Source organism: Taudactylus pleione, unplaced genomic scaffold (genome assembly GCF_031769625.1).
Source record: "Taudactylus pleione unplaced genomic scaffold, aTauple2 ptg001546l, whole genome shotgun sequence".
In the NCBI taxonomy this organism is placed as follows: domain Eukaryota; kingdom Metazoa; phylum Chordata; class Amphibia; order Anura; family Myobatrachidae; genus Taudactylus; species Taudactylus pleione.
In genome coordinates this window covers 13017-31464 of record NW_028285943.1, presented here as the reverse complement: position 1 = coordinate 31464, position 18448 = coordinate 13017, and the positions used below count along the sequence as shown (strand labels likewise).

The following is an 18448-nucleotide window of genomic DNA, read 5'->3' as shown; positions in this document are numbered from 1 at the left end:
TGCACAGAGAAGATCCAGGAAGAGATAGACAATGTGATTGGACAAAGTCGATGTCCCTCAGTGGAGGATCGTATTAAGATGCCATACACTGACGCTGTCATCCATGAGATACAGAGAATTGGTGACATAGTACCCACTGGACTCATGCATGCAGCCAGCAAGGATACAGTGTTCAGAGGATACAATATCCCAAAGGTCAGAAGTTTGTATGACAATCAGGAGCAGATTGGGAGATACAAGATAAATACCATGCAAGCACGCAGTCTGGGAACACTCATAATGATTAACAGAAAGATAAACCTTTTTTGTATAGCTCTAATATACTAAGCACCATATATGGTTGCAACTAAGAAAATATCCAGTAATTTAATAACAAATGCTGGGTACACACTGACAGATACATTGGCTGATCAATTGATTGGCCAATATATTTGCTGGACGTCGGCCAGTGTTTACCCGCGATATGTCAGTGAACGTCGTCGTTCACCGACATATCACATTGGCTGTGTTGCACAGCCGATGGACAGATATGTCTGCAGACATATCTGTCCATCGACAGGTGTATATGGTAAACACACAGCGGCATCCGCAAGGAGGGAGGCGGGACCCTGACCGCCAGATCAGGGAGCATCGCAGTAAAGTGCCATATAATGCAGAGAGGTTCGCACTAACCGCCATATAATGGAGCGTTGCAGTTATGTGCCATATAATGCAGAGGGTTCGCAGTGATCGACAGATCATGGTGCATTGCAGTTATGTGCCATATAATGCAGAGAGATTCGCAGTGACCGTCAGATCAGGGAGCATCACAGTGATGTGCCATATAATGCAGAGAGACTCGCAGTGACCGACAGATCAGGGAGCATCACAGTGATGTGCCATATAATGCAGAGAGGTTCGCAGTGACCGACAGATCAGGGAGCATCACAGTGATGTGCCATATAATGCAGAGGGGTTCGCAGTGACCGTCAGATCAGGGAGCGTCACAGTGATGTGCCATATAATGCACAGAGATTTGCAGTGACCGACAGATCAGGGAGCGTCGCAGTTATTTGCCATATAATGCAGAGGGGTTCGCAGTGACCGACAGATCAGGGAGCATCACAGTTATTTGCCATATAATGCAGACGGGTTCGCAGTGACCGTCAGATCAGGGAGCATCACAGTGATGTGCCATATAATGCAGAGGGGTTCGCAGTGACCGTCAGATCAGGGAGTGTTGCAGTGCATAAGTATTCCACCCCCCCACAAATATAATTTAAACATTTGATATCTCCACTGACACTTACCTGTATGGAAGGATCTGTCTGGTCCCTGCAAAGCTCCAGGTACAGGAAGAGATAAGACAAGATAGATTTGAGAGGGGGCAGAGGCTCAAGTGAGGAGGCAGGGTCTTGGAGGAGGTGGCTTAAAATAGACAGGGTAGAAGAGGGGGCAGGGTCTCCTGGTGAGGGGCGGAGCCATATCCAGGGACAGGAAATAGTTTACAACAGTGAGAGAGGGTAGAAGAGGGGGTGGGGTCTTGCCCGAGATACTGACAGTAGTAGATTCAGTAGCAGGGGATAGCAGGGGTGGAGGCTCAGGGGTTTCAAGCAAGGAGGAACTGACACAGACACGTCTCAGACAGGAAGCAGGTAGTGTACCAATGACAGTCCCTGCTGCAGGGTGGACTCGGGAGGAGTGCTCTATGTGCAGCTACAAGCTGCATGGATGTGACAGACAGCCGGGTAACAGGCAGAGAATGCTGCCCAGCCACTCTGATGGTTTTATTGTTGGAGGACAGCAGAGCACTTTCTGCCTGTCACCCGGCCGTCAGTCCTGCATGTGCAGTGACACCGGCCCTCACTGAAGGAAAAGTGTACCGGCCCGGGGGGCATATGGCACCCTGCCACCCCCAGCCCAGCCCGCCCCTGCCAAGGGCACAAGCAGATGATGGCCGTTCAGTGTGTATGAATGACCTTCATCTGCAGATATATCTGTCATGTGTGTACCCACCTAAACACAAGAATAAAAACTGTGGCAAATACATAAAATAGGATGACTTTAATGATACAATTGTAAACACTGTTTAATACTAGAGATTGAGAACTCTTTGATCAAACTTATGCATTGTCAAGAAGGAAAGTAAATGCTCAATAAAGTAAATAAAGAAGGATAACAGTGTAGTGATGGTAAAAATTATTTATATTACTTTAAAAAAAGATTTTACGTTATACTACTTTCAATGTTAAAGAACTGTATAAATAATGAATTATAAAATATATAGGGGTCTATTTTAAAAACAATGCAGAGAGGGGCACAAAAAAATGCCATTTTTCGCTTTGTAACTTTTGCCATATTTAAAAAAAAAATAATGCACTGGGACAGACCTTTACCACAAGGAGATTTCAAATATTTTTTTGTGAAAGATGTTGGCATGCTCTGAGATTACACGAGCATCTGTGATGGCAGCCAAGCACAGATCAGCAAGGCCGACTGGGCGAGCGGGAGCCAGCGAGGGATGAAAACAGCAGAGAAAAGCAGTAAGAGAACACCTCCACCCTGCTTATCTCCATTTGTGCAGGTATGAAGGCACATGACGCCATCTAGAGGTGGCTTTATGTTTCTCAAAAAAGGATGAGAGAAGCTTATATCGAATAGGTGCTGCAAAAATTTGACAGGAGAAATGAAAAGGCAAATAAATCAGTGATTTCTCTACTGTCTTTAAAGTAACCAAATACAGAGAAAACAAAGTTATGACTTTCTCCAGCTAATTTTTTTGTGTTTATTAAATAGACCCAATAGAAGCTTATTTGCAGCACACCTACAGTATACTAATATCCCTTTATTTTCTTTAGGGTACATTAGTTGCCCCTTTTCTGACGTCTGTTCTAAAGGATTCTAAATATTTCAAATGTCCAAAACAATTTGACCCTGGTCACTTTTTGGATGAAGAAGGATGCTTCCAGAACAATGTTGCCTTCCTGCCGTTTTCCCTAGGTAAAAATTACTTTCATTATCGTCCTTTATCAATCATTCCATCCAACATATTTAATGAGGAATAACAACTTTCTTTGTCTCATGGACTGATGTACTAATGTAGGGTTCCTTTATTGACTTCTCATGAATAAATTGTAGAACATTAAAACTTACCTTATAGAGGTCCACATTGATCAATGGATCTATTACTTATATAGAATCAGGAATTTAGTAAACTGTGTGTTATCAGGCTGTCTTCATCTGCTGGCAGTTCTCCATCAGACATGACATTACCCCTGTTTGGCTGATAGTCTATGGGGGGTACTCAATTTAGAGCGAAAAGTCCATGCTGGACTTTTCGCTCCACATCGCAGGTTTTCCGGGGATAAAGTACCGGGCGTGTGCAGCTTTGTCCCCATACTCAATTAGGAATCAATGAAAACGGGAGCTGGCGGAAAGGTAAGTTTTGCCAAAAAACGGGAATTTTAAGAATTGTTCCTGGGACCCCCCTGAATATGTCTAGACATGGGGATCACTATGGGTACCCCCATTTTTACCTGCTGAAGGTAGTCAGGGTTTGTAATAGCCGCAGCAAGTGCATAATTACGGCTATGAAAAAGGGGTGAAGAATAGCACTTTGGGGTACATGAAAATGGGTGCAAGCATATTTTAAAGTCCCTAAACTTATCTTTCAAAATTCTGCAAAAATACACCTACCGCATAATTGGGAATCCTTCTGGAATTTATTTCGATACTTTAGAAGTTTGTCCCCATTTTTGTGTCACCCCAAAATGAAACAATTTTTGGGGGTGTCCGGATTTTTTTTTTTTTTACACAGATCTTTTTTAGGGGACTTTCCCAGGGGTACAGGCTATTTTTTTTAAGCCTGTACCCCTAAACCCCAGTTCTGCACTTCTTTTTTGCCTTGTAATACATACTGAAAAGTTATCCCCATTTTTTTACAAAGACTTTTCACATCGGCGAAAAGTCTTTGTAATTGAATACAGGGATAATTAAAACATGAGAAAATGACGTCATCGGCGATTCCGACTTTTCGCAGCCAAATCAAATACTGCCCTAAGATGGGAAGATGAGATACTCTGTCTGTGCTGGTGAATTTTTTAAAAAAGCCAATGGATTCCAATGGATTAAGATAAAGAAAAGAAAAAGTAAGTTATATAGGGCTCCAATTATACTACAGAAAATCGGGAGGGGCATTGGAGCAACAAATTATAATTAAAAAATAGAGGAAGATATTAATATTTTATATTAAAGCTGTCACATTATTATGCTTGCACTAGCAAAGGCGTGGCTGGGCATTTTTACACCAACTAAAGTGTTTGAATAATTAAGACGTAGCGTCAGCATACACGTCATACGAGCGAAATAAAGGCAGCAGTGATCGCAGTGCTTGCAGTAGCCTAGAGTCTGCCTTAAGCACTGCATGGTGGTTCGATGTCACCCGATGGTACCAATGTTTTCATACACTTCCTGGAGATGATGTCTGTAAGTGGGCATCTTTACTCCAGGCTGATAGGCGTCTAACTTCACCCAGCGATCGGACGTTCAGACATAGGAGGTGTCCTCATACCTTTTTGTTCAATCACATCATTTGCATATTTTCTTTCCTAAAGGCAGCGAACGAACGCAGCTTAGCGAGCGGGTCTGAGTGTGCTCCTATGTACTAAGCCTTGGAGAGAGATAACGTGGATGGAGATAAAGGACCTCATTCAGAGTCTCTCACTAGATGCGATCGCTCACCCCCAGTGTATGCAAATTTGTCAAAGTGACGCCACAGGAACCGATCGCTTGCCAAGGTATAAGCACACCCACCATATCTTAGCGAACGGCCAGCGTACGCCCAATCGCACAGGCAGAGCCACCCACCAGCACACGTCATCTCCAGGAAGTGTATTAAAACATTGGTACATCGAGGACAATCGGAAGCGATCGCAGCGCTTGTGGTTGCCTTACCCTACCGCAAATGTAAAATGGCAGTTTGGAGTTTTTTTGGTTTGGTACTTTGTCTCCATCCACATTATCTCTCTCCAAGGATTAAGGTGCCCCTACATCTGTGATGGATCACCGCTATGCAGGGATGTGATCAGAAATTTCCGATCGCCCGTCGGAAATTTCTGATCGCCCACCATCATTGTTCTGTAATCCGTCGCCGGATCTCAGACATTTGACAAGTGAAATATCCCCGATTTGACAATTGTGATCATGTTGGATTTCTGCGATCCTGTGATGCCAGGTTGCAGCATCGCGGGATTGCGGCAATCCATCGCAGGTGTATGGGGCCCATTAGTAAATCACCCAATAGTTACAATTTGTTTAACATTTTTATAGCACATTTGCATGATTTTTTTTTAAGGTTCATTATTAACATTTTTAGTCGTCTAACACTTAAAGTAAATAATAGGATTTGCTGCTGGGCATTACTGTGCATTCTAATCTCAAAAAATTTATTATTTACAGGAAAAAGGAGCTGCCTCGGGGAGGGTCTGGCACGTATGGAGATATTTCTTTTCCTGACAACCTTATTGCAGAAGTTTAATCTAAGATCGAAAACAGCTTGTAATGATATTGATATTACACCAGAACCAAAGACAAATTGGGCTGTTCCCAGGACATATCAGCTCTATGTGACCCAAAGAGGTTGACATATTTCGCATTTAATCAGTGATTATTTAAATAAATATATCTTTAATTGTAGTTTTGCCTTTGCGTCTGTCTCTGAATCAGGCCGAGTATCAATTCAGGTGTATCTTTATAAGTATACAACAAAACTGTGTGTTTGAATTAAGCAAGTGTAATTCAAAAAGTTAGGAAGGGTCTGATACAAATTTCCAATGTAACAGGTTGACTCATGCCTTCAGCTCAGTGCTTTGCTTCTACACAAAAATGAAACAATGTTAGCACAGATACAAGAATTTTATATCTAGCACATGGGTGTTGTAGATAATAATAGTAATTCAATAACCAGAATATAATCTATAGTTGAGCAAAAAAGTATGTTGCATAAGCCAATAACCAAAATATAATGTATGGTTCGGCACAGGGATGAATTCCATATATTGAAATAGAAAAATAAATAATTAGCCGTAATAGGTTTAAAATCTAGAAACCAATAATTTCTTATACCGCTTTTATACCTAAATTCCGGGTCTGACCCAGAGGCTGGAACCTTGTTCCAATCTGGATCAGACATGCAATTTCCCCGGCGCTGACCCAGGATATTCCCAAGTCGTCTCCAAGCGCCACTGAAGCCGGCCAATCGGCAGGCATGCAGCACTATCCGGGTCTTCGTGACCCGGATTGCCCCATTTACACTGCAGGGTTTCACGGGTCGTTCCTGTGTTAAACCCTGCAATAACCTGGGTTTTAGCTCTATTGTAAAAGGGGTATTATACAGTAAATGCTGCTCCTAGATGAACAATTCTTATCTGCTGAAAAACATAAACAAAAATAAGTGTACCAAGAACAAACTAAAGAGTACAATAATTGTTAGATAGATCGACAGATAGATAGATAGATAGATAGATAGATAGATAGATAGATAGATAGATAGATAGATAGGTAGGTAGATAGATAGATAGATAGATACTGTAGATAGATACATTGATAATTTATTCATTAATATGATAACATGCAAAAATAATAGCATTTTATAGAAATCACATAGAAATATATAACATTTACAAGTGAACTCCAAAACAAATGAACAATGAAACCCAAACTTAAAAATAGTAAAAGGACAAATAGATTTGGAGTATAATGGTTAAAACCATTTAATCCTGGAAGAATCTTGGTATTAATTAAACGTCTTATAAAATTAGCTAAACAATCCAGTGTGGAAAACAATAGTAAATGTCAATGTTGCTTTAAAAAAAAAACTCAATATGATGATACAGCAAACAGTGCACCCATGGTTAGGAGGATGTTAAGCACACTCTTGTTCTTATAATTATGTGTGCAATGTGCCAATTGGCAATCCAGAGCAGAGGCACAGTCAATTTGACTGGTGTTCCAGCATCAGCTGCTATACCTGCTTAACCACCACTTAAGGGAGAAACTGCAACCACAAGCAGATTGCTGCTCAGTCTCCTGACCGCAGTTGGAGGCTCTTGGAAGCCTTGATTCTGTTTCCTTTTATTGAAGTTTTTATTGATATCTTGATTAGGTAAAAATCAAATAATTGGATTTCTAAGAGAAGAAAAAGAAGAAAGAGCTCTGTCCTATTGTGTGGCGCACATTGTTTAATTATTATAAAATAATAAATCTTCATTAGATATACATTAAAAGAAATGAGCTATATAATAATTCAGCGAAATAAGGGTTAAAGAAGTGACTAGTACCTCTTTGCCACCAAAAACTCAGGTCCGACCTGGGTTTTTGGACATGGTTCCAACCCTGGTCAGACCCAGGTCAGACCCATTTACACTGCACCTTCGATCTGGGTTACTCCCAGGTCAGCCCTGATCACACTGAACTCAGGTCTGCCCTGCTAAACCTGTGAGGTCATAAAAAGTGGGAGGTGACTGCACCACAACCACCAATCAGCTCATTTTAGGCATGACCCAGGTCGGATAACCCGGGTCGCACCGTTTACACTGCACCATTACCCGGGTCCATCCTGGGTCCAACCCTGGTAGCTACCTGGGTTGGATTGCTGGGTCACTTGACCTGGGTTATTTTTCAGACACCCTTTTACACTGAGCTGCGACCCGAGTAGACCCAGCAAAAACCCAGGTTTTTGCTCTGGTGTAAAAGGGGTATTAGTGAAAATTAACATGTGAATAAATGGTGACATAATAAAATTTTTATTTTAATAAATTCTGATTAAAAACTCATCGTGTGTCTTCATTATTAATTTGTCTTAATTGTTGTTGTAAATGTATTAGAATCAAGCAATAATATAAATAGTATGTTCTTAGATAGAATTCAAGTGAACAAATAGGAAAGTTAAAGAGGTGGTAATAAACCTCTAATTTATATACAGTGAAAATGCGTATAAACTTTTTAATGCAACAGTATATTGGATGAAGGGGGCACCCTCCTACCCTACAATGTCACACATATGTTTATTATACAAGTTGTGATTCACTGCAATATATCCTTAATTCAATCATTTCTTGAATATCAACAAAGTATGTAAGGAGTGCTACCACTCTGTAATATACTGACTCCCTATGTCAGTAATAAACGGTAGGGGATATTAATCCATAATGGAATTGTCACTTTGTAGTGGCATTCCCAAAAGTTATTCAACTAACAATTGTTAAAGAGGGATTTCCAGTATATTTAATTAAGAAACTAATTGAGGAGGCAATATTTAAGCATTATTTAGTTAATGTGCCCTATTGGGCATTGCTGCTACTTCTCACTCCTATACACTAGGGGTGAGCGGGTTCGGATTTCTGAAATCCGAACACCCCCGAGCCCCCCCGATCCGAGGCAGATCCGAGTCAGGCTCGACTTTTCCCGCCTGACTCGGATCTGAAATCGAGGCAAAACGTCATCATCCCGCCTTCCGAGTCTCGCGGGTTTTGGATCCTATATAAGGTACCCGCGTCAGCGCCATTTTCTCACTCGGCTGTGGACAGTGAAGAGGGAGGGTGGGAGTTAGGGATGGCTGGGCTGTGTAGTGTAGTGTAGTGTAGTGCAGAGTAGTGTTCTGCTGTGCTGTGCTGCGCTGTGCTGCTGTTGTCCACTACTTCAAAGTCCATAGGGGCTGGCTGTGTTGTGCTGTGCTGCTGTTGTGAATAGGGGCTGTGTCCACAACTTCAAAGTCCATAAGGGCTGGCTGGACTGTGTTGTGCAGTCAGTTCTCCATAGGGGCTGTGTCCACTCCAAAGTCCTGTGCAGTGTCCCAGTCCTAAAGGGGTGCTGTAGTGTTGTCCAGGGGGTGCTCTGTCCATCAGGGGTGCTCCCCCCAAGTGCTAAAAAAATAATATTTTTTGTGTGTTTGTGAATTGTGTGCGCAGTAGCCGCACGTGCATCAACAAAGTAGTGCCAAGCGTGCGCCTGTGTCATAAGTAAAGGGCCGGCTGGCTTGACCGATAAAGGGTGCTGTAACCCCCAAAGTACACTCCAGTCCAAACCAAAAAAAAATTATTTTCTGTGTTTGTGAATTGTGTGCGCAGTAGCCGCACGTGCATCAACAAAGTAGTGCCAAGCGTGCGCCTGTGTCATAAGTAAAGGTCCAGCTGGCTTGACCGTTAAAGGGTGCTGTAACCCCCAAAGTGCACTCCAGTCCAAACCAAAAAAAAAATTATTTTCTGTGTTTGTGAATTGTATGCGCAGTAGCCGCACGTGCATCAACAATGTAGTGCCAAGCGTGTGCCTGTGTCATAAGTAAAGGGCCGGCTGGCTTGACCGTTAAAGGGTGCTGTAACCCCCAAAGTACACTCCAGTCCAAACCAAAAAAAATATTATTTTCTGTGTTTGTGAATTGTGTGCGGAGTAGCCGCATGTGCATCAACAAAGTAGTGCCAAGCGTGCGTCTGTGTCATAAGTAAAGGGCCGGCTGGCTTGACCGTTAAAGTATGCTGTAACCCCCAAAGTACACTCCAGTCCAAACCAGAAAAAATAATATTTTCTGTGTTTGTGACTTGTGTGCACTGTGGCTGCACGTGCATCAACAAAGGAGCAGCGCCAAGCGTGCGCCTGTGTCCCATAAGTAAAGAGCCGGCTGGCTATTTTCTGTGTTTGTGTGCGCTTTAGCCGCACGTATATATCAATATAACATAAATGGAGGACCAAACTTTCTCCGATAAAAATAAAATAGGGAAAGATCAAGAACCACTTCCTCCTAGTGCTGTGGCTGCTGCTGGGAGTTGTTCATCATCCCAGAGAGGAAGTAGGAACATCACTACTTTTACTAAACAATTGACCCTCCAACAGTCCCTAGCGATGAGGATGAAGTACGACAGCAGTCATCCTGAAGCAAAACGTATAACTGAGGCCTTGACTGCTATGTTGGTGTTAGACGTGCATCCGGTATCCGCCATTAGTGCAGTGGGATTTAGACAATTGATGGAGGTAGTGTGTCCCCGGTTCCAAATCCCGTCTAGATTCCACCTGCATCCTCAAAGCAGCAGCGACAAGTGTGCGTCTGTCTGTTAAAGGGTGGTGACACCCTCAAAGTGTGCTACACAAACAATAAAAATATTCTTCTTTTTTCTGTCTTTGTGAATTGTGTGGGCTGTAGCCGCACTTGTATCCTCAAAGCAGCAGTGACAAGCATGCGTCTGTCTGTTAAAGGGTGGTGTAACCCTCAAAGTGCTCCAAAAAATCAAAAACTAATTTTTTAATGTGTTTGTGACTTGTGTGCGATGTAGCCGCATGTGCATCAACATAGTAGCAGTGCCAAGCGTGCGCCTGTGTCATAAGTCAAGGGCTGGTTTGGACATCTGGTCCGGACTGAAGGACGTGCCAACAATTTCTGACAAGTCTACTGTCACTGCATATGATACTGTCCCCAAAGCAGCAGCGACAAGCGTGCGTCTGTCTGTTAAAGGGTGGTGACACCCTCAAAGTGTGCTACACAAACAATAAAAATATTCTTCTTTTTTTTTCTGTCTTTGTAAATTGTTTGGGCTGTAGCCGCACTTGCATCCTCAAAGCAGCAGCGACAAGCGTGCGTCTGTCTGTTAAAGGGTGGTGTAACTCTCAAAGTGCTCCAAAAATAAAAACTATTTTTTTAATGTGTTTGTGAGTTGTGTGCGATGTAGCCGCACTTGCATCCTCAAAGCAGCAGCGACAAGCGTGCGTCTGTCTGTTAAAGGGTGGTGTAACTCTCAAAGTGCTCCAAAAAATAAAAAACTATTTTTTTAATGTGTTTGTGAGTTGTGTGCGATGTAGCCGCACTTGCATCCTCAAAGCAGCAGCGACAAGCGTGCGTCTGTCTGTTATAGGGTGGTGACACCCTCAAAGTGTGCTACACAAACAATAAAAAAATTCTTCTTTTTTTTTCTGTCTTTGTGAATTGTGTGGGCTGTAGCTGCACTTGCATCCTCAAAGCAGCAGCGACATACGTGCGTCTGTCTGTTAAAGGGTGGTGACACCCTCAAAGTGTGCTACACAAACATTAAAAATATTCTTCTTCTTTTTTCTGTCTTTGTGAATTGTGTGGGCTGTAGCTGCACTTGCATCCTCAAAGCAGCAGCGACAAGCGTGCGTCTGTCTGTTAAAGGATTACATCGGTGACAGCATCCAAGTAGGCATGTCAGACAGTCCGTACCTGTACTGGCAGGAAAAAGAAGCAATTTGGAGGTCCCTATACAATCTGGCTCTATTTTACCTGAGTTGCCCCCCCTCCAGTGTGTACTCCGAAAGAGTGTTTAGTGCTGCCGGGAACCTTGTCAGCAAAAGGCGTAGGAGGTTGCTTCCACAAAATGTGGAGAAGATGATGTTCATAAAATTAATTATCAACTCTTCCAGGGAGACCAGCCTCCACAACGTACAGAGGGACCTGTGGTTGTGGATTCCAGCGGGGACGAATTAATACTCTGTGAGGATGAGGATGTACACAACACTGAAGAGGGTGAGGAATCGGTGGATGAGGAGGATGAGGACGACATCTTGCCTCCGTAGAGCCAGTTTGTGCAGGGACAGATTAATTGCCAGCTTGTTTTGTGGGGGCCCAAACGAACCAATCATTTCAGCCACAGTCGTGTGGCAGACCCTGGCGCTGAAATGTTTGGTTTGTTAAAGTGTGCATGTCCTGTTTATACAACATAAGGGTGGGTTCCATTCCATCTTGCACCTCTTTTTTTTCCTTGCATTTTGTATAGTTTGGGGCCTAGTTTTTCAAACTGCCATCCTGTCTGCCACTGCAGTGCCACTCCTAGATGGACCACTTGTTTGTGCCGCCCACTCGTATCTCTTAGCATAGTCATCCAGCTACCTCTGTGCAACCTTTTGGACATAAAATCACTATTGTGAGGTGTGAGGTGTTCAGAATAGACTGGAAATGAGTGGAAAGTAAGGTTATTGAGGTTAATAATAGCATAGGAGCAGAAAAACCCACAAATTCTGTGATTTTAGCTGTTTTTATGCTTTTTTTCAAAAAAATACAGATCCAAAACACAAAACCCAGAACCCAAAACATGGAAGGGTGGTTTTGGCAAAACCAATCCAGATCCAAAACACGAAGAAAGATCCAGAGCCAAAACCAAAACACAAAACACGAAAAGTGGCCAGTGCACACCCCTTCTATACACATCAGTATATCCTTATGATTGAATCTGTTATTGATAATATCCCCTAAACATAGATTGTTGGGGTAATTATTACTAGGTTGTATTAAGGAATCATATGTATTATTTCCTTCTGAAGCCAGTCTCACATTGGCTACAATAATAGTATTATACATACATATTTTGCATCAATATTGCCAGTCACTGCTGGAATAAAAGGCTTTCTTGAGAAGGCAGTGTTTAAATATTATTTAGTTAATGTGCCCAGTTGGACATTACTGCTCCTTCCTGTGTAGTATTAGAGTAACACATATATATATATATATATATATATATATATATTATGCAACAGTGTTGCTAGCCTACAATGATAGTGTTATACATATGTATTTAACAACAATGTTGCCAGCCACTGCTAGAGTAAAAAGGCTTGTTTGAGAAGACAGTATTAAAGATTGTATAGTTAATGTGCCCACTTGGACACCACTGCTCTTTCCTAGGAAATATTAGAGTAACACATACACACTATGCAACAATGTTGCTAATCACAACTATTTGCTCAATGAATGAGCTCTCTCATGCTGCAGTGTCCTGTATCACAACATATTAAATATTTCAGACATAGAAGACACACGGCGGGGATGCCTTGAAATAGCACACAGCGAAATGTGCGTCGGCAAACCCGCCGTGTGTCTTCTATGTTTGAAATGTTTACTATGTTGTGATATGAATATATATGCAAGCAATCTAATTATGTGAAGAAACCTGTTATGAGACAGGACGCGTGCAGAACAGGTCCTGCTTTGATGCTTGCAGTTCATTGACATGCTGCAGCAATTTCAGGGGCAGAGTGGGGGATGGTTGTATTGATTCATAATAGTCGCTAGTCGCTATTTAGCATTGCAAGTCGCTTAAAAAATAATTGCTTTCCAGTCCAATTGTGTGGTTCCAAAGCACAAAAAGTTAGTTATGTAAAGAAAAAGTAACATGATGAAAGATTTAACAATTAGAGTAAAAAGCAATAAAATAGTACAAGCCGATACATACACATGCACACTGGTCCCAGTATACAGTCATCAATCCAGAAGCCTGTGGTCATCAAAGAGGATGTCTGAAAACTGGGATCAGGACACAGCTTATATACCTGACAGAGTTCAGAGTTAACAAAGGGACTAGTTGACAAGTTTCCATTGGATCTTGCTTCTGGATTATCTGGTCATTGGTTGGTTCATACGGTGTTATCAGGGGTAAGGCAAGTCCTCAAACGGTCACATTGTGTAGTTTCCCGCAGAACAACTGGTTAAAACTAGCCACAACACTGCATATAGGTAATAACAATCTATGCAATAACCCTTATCATCCATAACTAGCGGACGCAAGATGCGACTTTTTTCCAATAGAAACGGATGTCTGCAAATAAATGGATTTAGTATGATACCAAACATGACATGTCCACTATATTGTAAACCTTAGATCTCACTTAAGTACATAATGCATCATAATTATTAATTAAAAATCTGGTTATCAACTGTTGTGAATGGGAAACATTTTATACATATGAGTTCGCATATGTGCTTCTGTGTATTGAAATAGGAAATGTTCATATGTATGTATGTGAATACGCATGTGAGTGTCTATGTGTACGCATGTGGATACACATACGAGCATCTCTGTGTATGCATATAAGTTTATGTGTGTGCGTTATTTGCATCAGTGTATGTGTGTGTGGTGGATTCGCATTTGTGCGCATCATATTGCACCGACGCAAAGTAGCGTTATGGTAACCCATCGTCAGACCATAGATTATTGGATCATCAGATAATAATTGCAAGCGATCATATCCAATAATGTGTCTTTGACAGTTGGCCTGCATTTACGGAAATGCGGGTGTGTTGCCTCAGTTTTCTGGGAGTGCAGGGGCTCGGGTCTGCATTTTCCAGAACAGATTTCTTGACCCCAGCTAAGCAGGTATGTTGCCCATTCTGAGTAAACGTCAGCTTACCCAAATTGGCGATCACTGGGGCCATCGTGACAGATGGTCCCCATAGTGATCTCAAGCTGCACCTTTAGGTGCAGCACTCAGATCGCAGATGCTGTCAGGAGGCATATTTTTTCCTACATATGCCTCGTGCTGCATTAGAGCATTAGTTGAGCCCTATTGTACAGCCGTATCCCTGCAGTTGTGCAATTCCTTCCATCTCTGAATCAGGCCCTGTGCTCCTGGAGAAACCATATTGTAATGCAAGGGTTAGCTCATAAATACTGGATGTAGGTTTGGAAAAGCAATTCTCAATTCTAAATCTCTCTGCAAAGTTCAAATCTGCCCCACCTGCAGTGCAACATGGTTTTGCCAAGGTGCAAAGTTAACTGTAACCTGAGTACACACTATGCGATAAATCATTCATGCTGCAGACGTGGGTACAGCCAATATGTATGTAAACAATGTAGGTCACAGTCATATTGTGTCAGCCATACAGCACGGTAGATACCGATGTATCTTGCAGATGCCTGTGTGTATGATTGACACACCGACCAACCCGTACACTGGATGCAGAAATCGCCGTCACTGATATCACACCTGGGCGGACAAATTTAAATGCCCTAGTATACAAATAGTGGCTATGAGAAATAAAAAAAATTCTCCAGCTCACTGCAAAAAAACAGCAATAAGATTTGAAGGGTGTAGTAGGTATCACTGCTGACAGTGGAAGCCCGGCAGGGGTGGAGATCCCAATTGCTAATTAAGGTAAGAACCACCAATCTAATTCCCTACCCTTACCCTCCTTTAGGGGTGCCTAACCCTAACCTCCCCCCCCAGTGCCTAACCCTAACCCCCCTCTAAGTGCCTAAACCTAAATACCCCTTCCCCGCAGCTTAAACCTAAGTCCCACAGGGGGGTGCCTAACCCTAAACTCCCCCGGGGGTGCCTAACCCTAACCCCCCTTCCCCTAGCCTAAACCTAACCCTCATGGGGGGTGCCAAACCCCAAGTCCCCCTGGGAGCCTAAAACCTAACCCCCCCATGGCTGTCCGCGCCCAGCCCCCGGCTTACCTTCGTTCGGTATGCCAGGCATCAAGCTCCCGGCGTAGGTCTAATGACAGGTGTTGGGATTTTGATGCCTGTGATTAATACCTTGCCGGGATTAGACAGTTGGGAAGCCGGTGGTCAGCATTTAGACTGTCAGCTTCCTGACTACATCCCGATTTGAATACTATATGACACTAGGGGGTAAATTTACTAAGATTCGAGATCTTTCCAATTTACAATGAGCTTATTCTTGTTGTACCTTGTCAGAATACGGGTGCTTTTTTCACTTTTTAACTCTCAAATTTACCAACAGGCGATTTGTGCAAAATGGAGTTGGCCGATGGTGAAGCAGATATCTCCACAGACTATCACGTTTTGAAGGTGATTACTCACCCGAGATTACAGAGTTTTCTCTCTGCCTAGCTTTCCCGAGCAAGCAGCCTGCACATATCAGTGAGATATGTGTAAGCTGCTTGTGTGTTGTACCTGTAAAAAAAGGTTTACATTTAAAAAAAAAATTACTTAGAGTCCTCCCCAAAAGCATTACCAGCCCCGAAAATTATGGGGAACAAAACGAGAAGGGTTCCACCATAATTTAGGAACCAGCACCAGGCTGCAGGGCCAGTCCTGGTTTAAAATATAGGGGGGGGAATTGCGTAGGGGTCCCCTATATTTAAAACCAGCACCAGACCCAAACTGACCGGGTGTAATGCTACAGCCAGGACACCCTATTACCGAATCACAAGTGAGATAATTAGCTCCAACTATGGGTCTTTTAAAATGTGTCAGTGAGTAATGTGCATATGCTAGGTGACCTTGAAAACATGCTCTGTGTGGGGTCCTGAGGACCGAGTTTGAGAACCACTGCTACATGATAATAGTAATCCAGATATCTTTGTTGCATATATTTGCAAACATATGTTCCCAAATGAGGTCCTCAAGGTTCCCCAACAGTTCAGTTTTAGAGATATCCATGATTGAGCACAGGTGACTTAATTAGTACCTCAGTAAATTTGATTTAACCTCCTGTGCTCAAACATGGATATATCTCAAACCGGAACTGTTGGGGAGCCTTGAGGACTGCGTTTGGGAAACTCTGGTTTAAGCCATCTGGACCATATTAAGGCACTTTGGAGGGGGCAGCCAGAATGTCATCAAGTATGCTTCAAAGTAGGTTAATATAATGTGTTAAACCTCTGTTGATAACAGGTTTATGTGAAGACGGCTGGCTTCTCATTCACACAGTTGCAAAAGGACTCAAGGGTAATAAACCAAGACATCCTAGCATTGCAAATACAACTCTTATCAGAAGTAGAGATGAACAGGTCCGGTTTTCCGAGAACCGAACCCACCCGACCATAGGGGATCCGAGTAAGATCCAAGTTCGGCTCGCAGTTTTCCTCCTAAGAGCCGTATTCAAATAGTTTTGATAAAGTTTCACCTGCCCTACTTTCTGCCTACATAGCGTATTTGGATGCAGAAACTTATCATGCAAGCCCTGTTATTCGCCCTATTCAATTCCAAACCACACGAAAATGGCAAGCAGCGAAGTCAGAACAGGCGGAAAGTGCTGTCAGAATCGGGGAAATCAGCCTGAATACTCCAAAAAGATCCACTAACATTGGGGATCAATGTAGCTATGCCAGAATAGCTCTAACAGGGCCGTAACTAGGGTAGTGCGCCCAGTGCCATGGCACAGGGCACCGCAGGGCAGGGAGCACTATTTGGGCCTGTCAGTTTTCTGTTTATTATCATTCTCACTTGTAGCCTTCTCTTATTTTATCCCCAGCATCTAATGGCCTCCCCTTTCTTTTTTCTGGCCTTTCCCCATGAGGCTATGGCCCTTTTTCAGGTGTGTTATCTCCCTATTTAAAAAATAGGGGGGCGCCAATGTTCTTTCTGGCACAGGGCACCAAAATGTCTAGTTTTGGCTCTGAACCCTAATAAAACTATTTGTGATACTGAAGTTGTTTCAATAGCTTCTTATTAGTATTTTTGCACAAGTGGTGAAGAATGGCATTAAGCAGTATTTTTTGGTGAAAATAAGTAGTCCTGTCAAATTCGGGGTACATGAAAATAGGTGCTAGCATATTTTAAAGTCTCTAAGGTGAAGTCATTTTAAAAAAAAAAACACACATGTTGCAAGCACTTCCCAAATACACCTGACCCATCCTTGCAGACTTCTAAAAAGTCTATTGAGCTAGTTTTTATGCTTGTACCGAACTTTTTACTTTTTCAACACCAAAATGCAAGTACTTTTTGGGGTGTTCTTAAGTTTTTTTCCGGGATTTTTTGACACAGTTGTCCTTTGGGGTCTGTCTCAAAGGTTCTGATTGGTTTCCCCACCATTGCACCCCAAAATAAAAAATGTGCTCTTCTTTTTACCTACTATTCAGAGGTGAATCTTTTTCACCTATTACATTGCATTGATTTTCCGCGTATGCGAAAAGCGGATGGAATTGGATACAGAGATAAGTTTCTGCCATGCGAAAAGCTGAGATTGGCAATATTTTTCCGCAGATCACAGCTTTTTGCATCTAATTAAGTATGGCCCAAATTTGAAATCCAAAACGAGGAAAAACGTCATCATCCCGCTGTCGGATTCTCACTGGTTTTGGATTGTATAAAGGTCCCGGTGATCGGCGCCATTTTCACTCCAGCTGTGGAGTGTGTACAGAGCAGACAATCTCTGTTATCTATAGTGCAGTCAGTGTTGTGTGTTGTTGTCAGTGACTTGTCACTATTTATTCAAGGGTGCAGTGTTGTCAGGCTGGGGCTGCAGTACATAAAGTGGGAGGTGCACTGCTGTGTGACTCACTGTTGTCCTGTCAATCAAGCGGCAGGGGCTGCTGCACAGAAAGGGGTGCTGCTGTGTTGTCCTTTCCATCAAGGGGCTAGGGCTGCAGTTCATAAAGGGGTGCTGTGTCATCCAGAGGTGCTCTGTCAATCCAGGGGTGCTCTACCCCAGTGTATAAAAAATAAAAGTTTAAATTAAAATCTAACTTTTTTGTGTGTGTGTGTGTGTGCTAGGTAGTTACCAGTTAGTAACTAGTTAGGCTATTATTGTTCAGTGACACTGCCGGCCAGAACTCAGTTTATCATCTACGTATTTGTGACTCTGCAGGTGGTCTGTCCACACTCCGCTGCTTCGCAGGGGTGCTTTGTTGTCCATAACGGATTGCTTGGTTGTTGATCATCAAGGGGCTGTTGCCTCATCCAGTGGTGCTGTCCCACAGTGTAAAATAAATAAAAGTGAAATA

The 18448-nt window shown here is 42.7% G+C and overlaps 1 protein-coding gene across 3 annotated transcripts in view; it reads left to right on the top strand.

The window, feature by feature from the left end:
• Positions 1-5673, top strand: part of LOC148442397 (cytochrome P450 2C20-like) — a 28987-nt gene extending 23314 nt beyond the window's left edge. The window contains exons 7-9 of one of the 3 annotated variants that reach the window (XR_015875816.1): positions 8-195; positions 2409-2563; positions 2838-2923. Coding sequence is in view for 2 of the 3 variants with exons in the window: in XM_088463988.1 (XP_088320114.1) it covers positions 8-195; positions 2838-2979; positions 5437-5621 (515 nt within the window). In the remaining variant the exon portion in view is untranslated. Of the gene's footprint in view, positions 1-7; positions 196-2408; positions 2980-5436 lie in introns of those variants that run through there. The other 2 variants (XM_088463988.1, XM_088463989.1) reach the window with 2 other exon arrangements.
• The last annotated feature ends 12775 nt before the right edge of the window (positions 5674-18448 follow it).